Consider the following 10,815-nt stretch of genomic DNA (forward strand, 5'->3'; position numbering starts at 1 on the left):
AAGTACCTAGGTGTAACTAGGTAGGTACCTACCCTTTTTTGCTACAATAAAAAAAATATCTATGTCTCTACATAATATGTATTAGAGAATATGATTGATGAATGATTTCCTTTTTTCCTTTGCTTCAAGTTTAACTTGTATTGTAATAAACATTGTCTCCAGTTCATTTAATAGTTTAACAATTTGATCCTTTCCAGTCGAATGGGTGCCTACACAAGTCAATGAAAAAAATGATCAATCGTCACCCGTATTAACTTACAGTATCATTTATCTTGAGACACCTACTTATAAACAATTATACTATATATAGCAACAAAGAGTGCTCTTTTACAAGAAGTCGATCAAAGTAGAGAGAAAGGATAAGTGAGTCTTCTTCTATTGTAGAGCAAAGAACATAGGTAAAAACATAGCAAGTAGTTACAGTAGGAAAGATATAGGTATTACCCGCAAGGAAAAGAACAAAAAATTTTTTTCAGCAGAAATAATTAGGAGGCTAAGTGGTATGTAAAAAGTAAAAACATCAGACTTTTAAATATCAGGTGTCTATTTTTATTCAGTCTTAATTTTGTGAAATTTGAGTCTAAAAAACGTAACTAGGTACCTAGGTCGCTTAAAGTGACTTTTTTGTAGCGCCTACAAAATGCACTATTGAGTTTATAAAGAGATCGAAATTAATGTTACTTTCATCACGATGTTGAATAGTTTTTAGAGCTAATTTTATAGCGGAAGTTTAATTCGTCGAGAACTTTTTGCAAAACGCTACCGTTAGGTACTAAAATCGCGTACGGAGACGCGCTCAAACGCGGGGAACACGTAAATATACATATATAAAACGGTTAAAGTGACCACATCAGCCAGTTCTATTGCACTATCTGTGAAGCTTCGACGTTAGTTAGTACAATGCACAGCCTCACAGTGTTCGTGTTCGCGCTCGTCGTGACCATGGCTCTCGCAGGTTAGTGCCCTCCCCGTTTTTGCCCAACAAGATGAGCTGTCGAGCTTAATGTCGTTTTTTTGTGCTTTAGTCCTTGGCCGTTGTAAATTACATATTTTATCATTTCTTTACGTTTTAAAACTCGGATCAAGGAATTTTTAGAGTGTTTAGATACCTACCTACTCAAAACGTGAAATCTCACCATTCTCGTTTTGATTCTTGTCTTTAATATCTTCGAGTTCAAATAATTGATCAATTCCAGGATACTCACAAGCTTTAAAGTTATATTTTTAAAAAAAATTCTCAATAACTTAATACATAACATAAAATTAAAATGTACTTCCTAATTTATGTTTTTATTAATAGCTTGTGCCTTGTAGACGCTCTTCCCGGTTCCGCTCAGGCTACCCTAAAAACGAAATAAAATACAGTCTATGTTTCTTTCAATGCAGCTTTCTATAACTAAAAAAAGCAATACTTTTAAAATTTTTTCAATAGCAACAAACAAAAAATGTGTACTATACGCATAGTAGTGTACACACGTAAGAAGTGAAACTTCTTTATAACGTTATTTTTCAAAAAATAATTTACTATATGCAACTATACAGAAATACGTCGAATCACGCGTGGTAGGGTCCCTACCACGCGTGATTCGACGTAGGGATCCCTACCGTAGGGATAAGAAAAAGATGGCGCGTAACGGAAAAATGGCACGCGTAACGAAAAAATGTTACACTAATTTTTTTTCCAACCCCTATAAAGAAGTTTCACTTCAAAAAATCTTTCCTCTAGTATCAGCAGTGACGATAAAATATTATAGTACTTAATACTTATTCTACAACCGAAGTAAATTATTACATTTGAAACGATAAATTAATGAAAATTGTTTAATTAACTAGGTATGTACTTAGTTAATTAACTATAAAAATAATGATAAAAGTGCAGCAGATCTATAATGCATTAGTTAGGTACATCAGCTTCGAAACCTCGTCACGTACAATTTAGGAAAACAGGTCGTCTTGTAACTATTAAACTTAGATACTTGTTTACATGATAAAAAATCTGATGTCTATAGCGATAAGTATCTAGCAGTGGTTTAATACATTTTCCATTCTTTATTTTGTTAAATTACTTTGATTAACATAAATTAACATCATGTTTTAATCAGATCCATAACATTAAAACTACATTTTACTTAAGCTCTCGACAGCTCTAACTAATTCTTGGACGAGTTCGGTCGGTAGAAAATAATAAATTTTCACGGTTCATAAACTTTTTACTACAAATTATACACCTCATTAACCAGCATTATAATGTTTATTTTTTGGTAGATTAGACTAAAAAGAGTTTTAAATAAAGTTCAGAAATAAAAGAATGGTTAAATCGGTAAACTGTGTCAATACCTATGATTAAAAATATATAATAAAATTGCATTCAGAACGTTATTAGGAAATATTAAAAATACAGTAGGTATATTATGTACCAAATTGTAGGTAAACATCGTATGCATCATGTATCGGATTTAAAATACCTAATTGTGAAGGTGAATCACGACTGATAATTATTACTTATATTCATCAATAATTCTGAACTCGAGGATTAAAGATTTACCAATCACGATACGGAAGGTCGAATATTTAAACGATCACGAACTGTATGATGATCTAAGATTTTTACTGACCTGACAACTTTATGAAACCTTGAAAACATATAATAATTTATGGCTAATTGTAATGGCCACATTATAAGGAGTGTATTATTAATTAATAAGATAATCCTATCTATATATTCTAACATTTAAAATGCTGACAGTTGTCATTGTAGAAATTGTAAAGTAATTAGATAGGTAGGTACATACCTATATTATGCTATGTTCGTTAAAGTTTACTCCACTAATGAGAGTATTTTTCGTTATAAACCTTTTGTCTTACTTACTACTTACTGGTGTTCCACAAGGCGGTGTGCTTTCCCCTCTTCTTTTTAGTATATTTATAAATTCAATATCCCTGAACATCACTTCTCTCTATCATATGTATGCAGATGACTTTCAAATTTATTGCCACGCAGCGATCGATGATTTGCCGAATGCTGTGACAACAATGAACAACGACATTTCCACTATTGTCAGATGGAGTTTCAATCATGGCTTAAATGTGAATCCCAATAAGACACAAATTATTGTTTGTGGTACGAAATATTTCGTATCCAAGATAGATTGGACTTCTCTGCCAAAAGTTGTAGTTGATGGGGTTGCAATACCATATCGCAACGAAATTAAGTGTTTAGGGATTTGGATCGATTCATGCTTAACTTGGAATAATCAAATAAAGGAAGTGCGTAAAAAGGTTTTCGCTGCTGCTAGTTCTATTCGCCGGCTACGAAACTTTCTGCCGATACCAACTAAAATTGCGCTCGTTCAAACACTCCTTTTACCTATTATAGATTATGCCGACGCGTGCTATCCTGACCTCTATGAATACCACCTTGACTGCCTTGAGCGCCTTCAAAATTTTTGCATAAGATTTGTGTTTGGCTTGCGCAAATACGATCATGTCTCCGAATTTCGTTCTAAGCTCAAATGGCTTCCCATTCGTCTTCGCCGAAATACTCATATCCTTCACCTCCTGTACTGTGTTCTGTTTGATCCGAAAACACCGCAATATTTAAAGGAGAGATTTGAGTTCCTTGTGTCTAATTTACACCCAATTCGATCATCAAATAAGTCTCGTCTGGTCGTACCGGGGCATGTAAATCATATTTATAATTCTTCGTTTACTGTGCGTGCCATCAGGCTATGGAACGATCTACCATTAGACATAAGAGAAGCTCAATCTCTACTCACATTCAAAACACTGCTGAAGCGATTTTACCTGTCCAAGTCATGAACTCAGATCTACCTGTTTCATTTAAGTTCAATATTGTTATATTGATGCTGTCACCGTATGTGTCTGTTTTTCAACTAGTAAGTAGCTCATTTCTATGTGTATGTATGTATGTGTATATATGTATGTATATAATAGGGATGTATATATGTACTTTGTATTTATATTATTTTATCTACGTATACTACTTTTATGTAGGTATGTATATGTATGTATGTGTATGTAGGTTTATGTATGTATGTATATGTATGTAGATATATTATGGATGTATATAATATGTTCTCTGTGTTTATACTATTTTATTTATGTATTTTAAACTTTATAAATGCACCTCTTGCCCATAAACGAATACTTACACTGTTTTTCCTTGACCACCAGGTTGTCTGGAAGAGATCGCTGTCTTAGCGATAAGACCGCCTGTTGTGCTCAACTGTGTCTATTTATTTTATATATTTACTCTTGTAATTTTTTTATTTATTGGTGCACAATAAAGTATTTTTGTTTGTTTGTTTGTTTGTTTGTACTTACTACGTCTTGGTCTCTTTTCCAAGGTTTACGCTTATCAAGTTACCTGACAAAAGTATTATGATTTACTGATAGTTTGAACAACCTAACAACATAACACAGTCTGCACAGATTACTAAAAAGGTACTAACTCAAAGAGTATACTAACTTTAGTGAGTTTCCCACGTCAAGTCATGAATCAAAGAAAGTAATGGCTGGGTGTAATACGAGTGTAATGTGCATTCCAGCCGGTCAATACTACGTGCCTCGCTCGTACTACACAATAGACGCGGAGGGTCACGTGTCTGCGCCGGTGCCGCTGCGCAGGCTCCGCCGCTCCCTGAACCCCTACCCCTACCAGTATGGAGGCTCCAGCGCCAGCGCCAACGCAAATGCTGAAGCTAATGCTTGTAAGTGAACTTTTGTATAAAAATTGCTATTGTAATTGTAAAGATGTAACAATTTGTGTCGATGTAAATTTTTACATTTCTGAATTTCAAGATTATTGTACGTGTAATATCATTGTATGACCACCTCCTTGGCTCAGTGGTTGACGCGAGAGCGTAGAACCGAGGGGTCCTGGGATCGAAAAAAAAAACGTCTCGGTCTGGCAGGACGCAGAAGGCTCACCTACTTGTCCCTAAAGAATCAGTGAAACAGATGTACTTATATGTATAAAAAATCTGCCCCTTACCACTAGGGGACACGGGACGTCACTTTTAATATCATTGTATCATAGTTTTACCAAAATTGCATATGTGTTTTATAGTTCCTTGGTTCGTATAAAATATACCTTATTTTATAAGATGATTTAAACACTCAGAGGTCAGATTTTGCTCTAACTATACTATGATGTCATTAATATCTTTATTATACATTGAATTAATTTGAAAACACAAATCTGTTAAACAGCATTTAATATTTACAATGTTTAATTGTAGGTGTATCGAATTGATAAAGTACGCTCGAAACCAAAGACTTCACGGTTATTTTATAAGAGCGCATAAAAATTGCGTTTTTTATTTCATTTTTTCCCAATGTCTAAGTAACAAGATAATTTTTTCTGGCTGTGCAAGTGCTTCGTTAACAATTACAATACTCTTTCTCTACATTTCTGAACAAACTCTTAATTTGTTTACACAATAAATCAGTAAGTGCCTCATACCACCTCATACCGTTACCTTTTTATTTAAGTGTGTCCATATTTAACATAGAAGTGTTTTAGAAATTCATGGTACACAATCAGGTTTGAATCGATCATCTCCGGTATGATTCAGAAAAATACCAACTTTTTTGTCTTTGCATGGGTGATTTTTTGAACTAATTTCCGCCCAATCTCCAACAGAACTTAAAACATGACGATGTATTTTGTATTCAATATATTTTTTACAAATTTTCAATTTCATGGTTAGGTACTTCCTGTTAAATGATAAGTATATGTATTCAATTTAATTAAACATTTGTCACGCATAGAGCGTCGGAAATGTTCATACCAGGAAGAAATTATATTCCCTCTTGCTTCGTTGCATGTTAATAATATTCTGCAAAACTATACACATTGTTGAGCTTCTTCCATGCTGTATACTTAGCTCTCAGCCATGCATACAAAATAAGTACATTTCACCGAATTACAGTATTTATGTGCAAGTTGGAATTGGAAATAGAGGTGATGTGTCGCATAGAATGGCATTAACTAAATGTAGTAACAGTATAGTAGTATGAACGTGTTCAGCAAGTATGCCGACACCGCGCCGCCGTGCAATATAACGGTGCGTCGATTTACTACCTATTAGGTCAATTGTACCTAGAAAAATACATTAACTCTCAATACAGTGAACGAGTTCAGCTTTCTAATTATTTAATTTATCTCACAAATATACGCCGTTATAATACATGTAAAAAATATAGGCCTAAACTCATCAATCATTAACTTAAATATACCTACTTATACATTTTTTTGCCGAACTGTGAATATAGTTTACATTAAATAACAGGCTGTCAATTTTATTTTGAGCCTTCTATAGACCTCTACATTCTAAAAGTAGTAGTTATTTTTATTAATTGTACCTAATTATGAATCTTGTTGTTGTGTTAAATGACCAACGTCTGTTGTAGCTTACAAACGAATGAAACCTTTCGAGAGTAGCTAAATGACGAAGCCATTTTTATTTAAATAAATTTACTAACGGAACAGACGTTCAGTAGTTAGTCATCTATATTTACAAAATTTTCGATGCATCGTTTTTTTATGGCTCTACTGTTCTAGTACCTAGGTATTATATGAAGTTCATCATACAACTGCATGACTTGCTAGTTTGATAGTATGTTGAAAAGAAAATTTTATTAAACGAATGAACGAAGGGGCTATAATATATCAATAAAAAAATAAAAAAAAAATAATTATCTTTGAAATTTTCACACAATATTCTAACTACTAATGTTCTATATTACAGGGGGTGGTGGCGGCGCAAACGCGAATGCTAACGCTAACGCACGCGCCAACGCCGGCGGCTGGGGAATTCCCGGGGGCGGCTATGGAGCTGGCAATCCCAACGCACTTAGGTAAATTATAAGCTAATAAATGCATTGAGGCTTTCTATCTAAAACCAAAACGAAAAATAGAGCAATCGATATATTGTCATAACGATTTTTTGTTTTTATTTGTGGATTAACTACACTTACCTACTGATCCACGATTATTTAAAAAATATAATTATATTATATTACGAAATATAATATATTATATTTATATTATATTTATATTACGAAATATATGATTTTGTAAAAAAATAAGTCCATTGTTTATATTTTTAAAATAATAATAATTTTCCACTGCAATGAAAAAAAGAATACCTACGCATTAGGGAAATAGGAATTTTTTTTTATCTTAAGTGAAGGTGACATTAAAAGTTAGAAGATGCAAACAAGATATTTTAAACATTAGATCCATACTTTCAATATCTTTGAAGATTATTTATCTGTGAGTAGAATTTTATTTTAACATAAAATATTGCGACGATATTGTACTTCGTTGTTTAACTTCTCGTCTTAGGAAATCTTTATATTAAATATCAAGGATATCGTCAAATAACATATTATATCCAATAGGATAAAACTGACTAATTTTTCCGTTATGTTTTAGGTACTAACTGAAAAGCAACACGTGACATTGTACAAACTAACATCTGGTGTCGGCTCATTCATCTTTTATCTACTTCGAGAATTTTCCATCAGTTGCACATCCCGCCGATTGTCTACACGACGCCTGCGAACCGATCGTGTAACTGCCGGAAGATAATATTATTTAAATTTCAATGTAATTAATGATTAATTTAATAAAATCCATTCAATTATTTAAAGACTTTGATATTGTTAACCCCACATCATGTAACTCTACATTTTTTTTGGCTAAATAACAGGAGATATTATATGTATAGATAACTACATATTTTCAAAAAATCTTCATTGTAAATCTAAATCTAGAGAAAGTTATAAGGAATATAATGCAGAAAACAGAATGTAGAGTCTCGGTCAAATGAAAATCTATCTAGCTCATTTCAGTCATTCATCATGAATACTTACAATAAACATGATATTTTGAGGTAGGGTGGGGGTTGACTGAGTAATGAATGAGGGATTGAGGAAAAAGTAATGTTTCAAAGTTAATATGCATTTTTTTAGGAGGAAATTATAAAAACTTATATGCGATCCAACCACACAAACGCATTAATAGTACAGTCCCCAATTGAAATAAAATTCATTTCCGTGGGACTCACCTCCGTCATACGGACAACTGATATCCACTTAATCAGCATGTTTTTCTGAACACAAAAAGTGCGGTTGTCACTTCCTAGGGGTATGGAGGGGGGAGCTATGACGTAGCAAAGGTGGCCGTCGGGCCGTTCTATTGTGCGGTATATCTAGATAACTACTGGACCGATTTACTTAAAAAGGGTGTCAATTGAAAGATAATTAAATAAACATTATTTGATTCCTAAGATTCATTAATGTAAAACTGGTACCAACTGAAACATTTTCAAAAATCCACATTTTATGAAATATACATATTTTTTAATGTAAAAATCTCGGTAACCGTTAGAATTATGAGAATTTAGCTTATTATAAAATATATAGCTACTTTTATCACCTTTCTAATTAGCCTTAATTATTGACAAGTGACAACCGCACTTTTTGTGTTCAGAAAAACATGCCGTTTAAGTGGATATCAGTTGTCCGTATGACGGAGGTGAGTCCCACGAAAATCGTTATTTGAAGACTTTTTTACAAATGGGTCTCACACTATAATAGGTATTTTAAGTTAGGAAATAACATTTGTTTTAAATTAGATATATATAATTAATAATATATAATAATAATAAATTATATAGATAATAGTCAGATAAATTAATGAAATAAATTGATATTGAAATGCAAAAAAAGGAACAATATACATATAGGTATTATTATAATGATCAACGTTGGGCGAGAAGAGGCAATCAAGATAGTGTAGAGGGCCTAAATGTCCATGATCGACAGTCATTGTAGGTATTAGTAGATCATTTATTGGGCCAACGCTGCCCATTGTTAATAGGGCCCATAACACGGTCTGTTACGTTCATTTTTTAGTTGGATCGCATATGGTCTTCGGCTCAGTAAATTATACCAGGCGCTTGTAAATGCATAAAATATAGCGTAAATATAATAAAAAACTAAACCACCTTCAAAGTGTCAAAACTAGATTTAAATGGGACCAGAAGAAAGCACTAGAATAAAAAAAAAACATGAAAATTGGTTAACCCAGTCAAAAGTTCTGTATGACAGTGGTTACTGATTCAGAATTGAAAGTCTTCTCAAATATAGACGTTAGATATTTATTTATTTTCCAGCTACGGTGAAACGCGGCGGCAAGCAGGACCAATTTTTGGTGGTCGGTCCGTAAGCGCCGGTTCTTCCGTGGGCATCGACTCTACTGGTCAGGGTTATTATGACCAATACACTTCAGTTGGAAATTGAATATGAAAACCAAAAAATTTACTTACCTATTGAAATTAAATTCACACGATACGATAAAACGTCAATTTTTCTTAATAATTAGGTATGACTTAAAACAATAATAATTGTAATGTACATTTTTTAAGTTATAGCCTGTAGATATGCTGATGAATGAGTCTACTAAATTAAGGTTAAGGGATTGTGGCAATAAAGAGAATATAAAATATAATAATTTTTATTTTAATTATAGATACTCTACATTATAATACGATTATAACTAGTAGTAACTACCCGTATCTTAAAGTACATAATACTCTCTTACATGGAAAGTGAATTTCAAAACTCACAACTCTGACATAAAATCAGTGCATTACAAAGAAAGAGGTGCTTGTAACAGAAATAGTTAATGATTAGGTAGTTCCAAGCGGTTCTGAGGTGTGTTGTAGCGATACCCCTGTGCGGGTTCCGGGGAAGGTTGAGGCACAGGTTGTTGTATCACTGGAACATTTGGTGGAGTTATAATGACTGCATCATCAGTAAATCCCACATCCCTAGCAGAAGGATAATACTGGGGAACATTTTGGGTATAGAACTGTGGATATTGATTATTTGGCACACCATACACAGACGCAGGAGCACCGTATTGCGTTGGCAGTTGCATCTTCCCAAACATGTTTCTCAAAATGGGAAATTTGTTCGTTATAGTTGCCCACCAGTCGTTTCCGCCGACTTGATTACTGCCTCCATTTCCCCAAAGTATTCTTTGTGACGGTTCATAGGCAAGATACGGGCTCACTTCCACGCTGTAGGGGTCCTGTGGTCCAATATTATAAGGCACTTGTCGCTGTACATAATACCCGAAGGCATTACCTGCAATAAAAACAAATTTTATTTAATAATTACATAATACGATTCTCCTGTACAATAAACATAGCTTGAAGTTATTAATTACACATTTGCACTAACAACTAATATAATACTATTAACTAATTATACATTTGCTTGTAAACATTTGTCTTAATTATTTGTTAATTGAAAAATTGTAACATTTTTGTTTAAGAAAACCACAAGTCAAAAACACACCTGCGATAAAGCACAATAATAATGCGATTGATGCATTCATTTTCGCATGGATTGCTAAAGTACAACTGCGTATCAATTTTGTACGTCTTCGCCTTTATACCACCACTATTTACTCCTAAAAGAAGGCCTTGAAGAAAAATTCTCGTAACCCAATATTGAAAGTATGAGGTAATGGTTGTAGTAGTGGCTCACCCAGCGGCCGCCGGCTCGGATGGCACGGCGCGGACAATAGGCGCGACATCTAGGTGACTCGTGCTTTGCCTGCATACACAGGCTGTCCCAAAAACATCTCGAAAATAAAGTCATAAAAACAATTGGTAATAAAGAAGTCACGCCTTACATTACTCGTAATCCTGACATTTATCGCACCTTATCTTACATACCCTTGCAAGATATAATCTCATATTAATGATCTCCGAT

At 33.6% G+C, this 10,815-nt stretch overlaps 2 protein-coding genes across 2 annotated transcripts; one reads left to right on the top strand and one right to left on the bottom strand.

Moving 5' to 3' along the window:
• Positions 1-824: 824 nt before the first annotated feature.
• On the top strand, positions 825-9,538 carry LOC123694151. The gene is made up of 4 exons (XM_045639481.1): positions 825-955; positions 4,569-4,730; positions 6,774-6,882; positions 9,207-9,538. Exons 1-4 carry the CDS (start codon positions 901-903, stop codon positions 9,331-9,333), a joined length of 453 nt encoding a protein of 150 aa, XP_045495437.1. The 5' UTR covers positions 825-900; the 3' UTR covers positions 9,334-9,538.
• Positions 9,532-10,541, bottom strand: LOC123694145. Its single transcript, XM_045639467.1, has 2 exons — positions 10,396-10,541; positions 9,532-10,182 (listed from the first exon to the last, which is right to left on the bottom strand). The coding sequence occupies exons 1-2, from the start codon at positions 10,433-10,435 to the stop codon at positions 9,716-9,718; spliced, it is 507 nt and encodes a 168-aa protein (XP_045495423.1). The 5' UTR covers positions 10,436-10,541; the 3' UTR covers positions 9,532-9,715.
• Positions 10,542-10,815: the final 274 nt, after the last annotated feature.

Source organism: Colias croceus, chromosome 1, assembly GCF_905220415.1.
Source record: "Colias croceus chromosome 1, ilColCroc2.1".
Lineage (NCBI taxonomy): Eukaryota > Metazoa > Arthropoda > Insecta > Lepidoptera > Pieridae > Colias > Colias croceus.

Excerpts from the sequence above, each read along its gene's own strand:
- LOC123694151 (XM_045639481.1), top strand. The coding sequence starts at position 901 with ATGCACAGCCTCACAGTGTTCGTGTTCGCGCTCGTCGTGACCATGGCT. Across the intron at positions 4,731-6,773 it reads AAATGCTGAAGCTAATGCTT|GGGGTGGTGGCGGCGCAAAC; the intron begins GTAAGTGAACTT and ends TCTATATTACAG. Across the intron at positions 6,883-9,206 it reads GGCAATCCCAACGCACTTAG|CTACGGTGAAACGCGGCGGC; the intron begins GTAAATTATAAG and ends TTTATTTTCCAG.
- LOC123694145 (XM_045639467.1), bottom strand. The coding sequence starts at position 10,435 with ATGAATGCATCAATCGCATTATTATTGTGCTTTATCGCAG. Across the intron at positions 10,183-10,395 it reads ATTATTGTGCTTTATCGCAG|GTAATGCCTTCGGGTATTAT; the intron begins GTGTGTTTTTGA and ends TTTTTATTGCAG.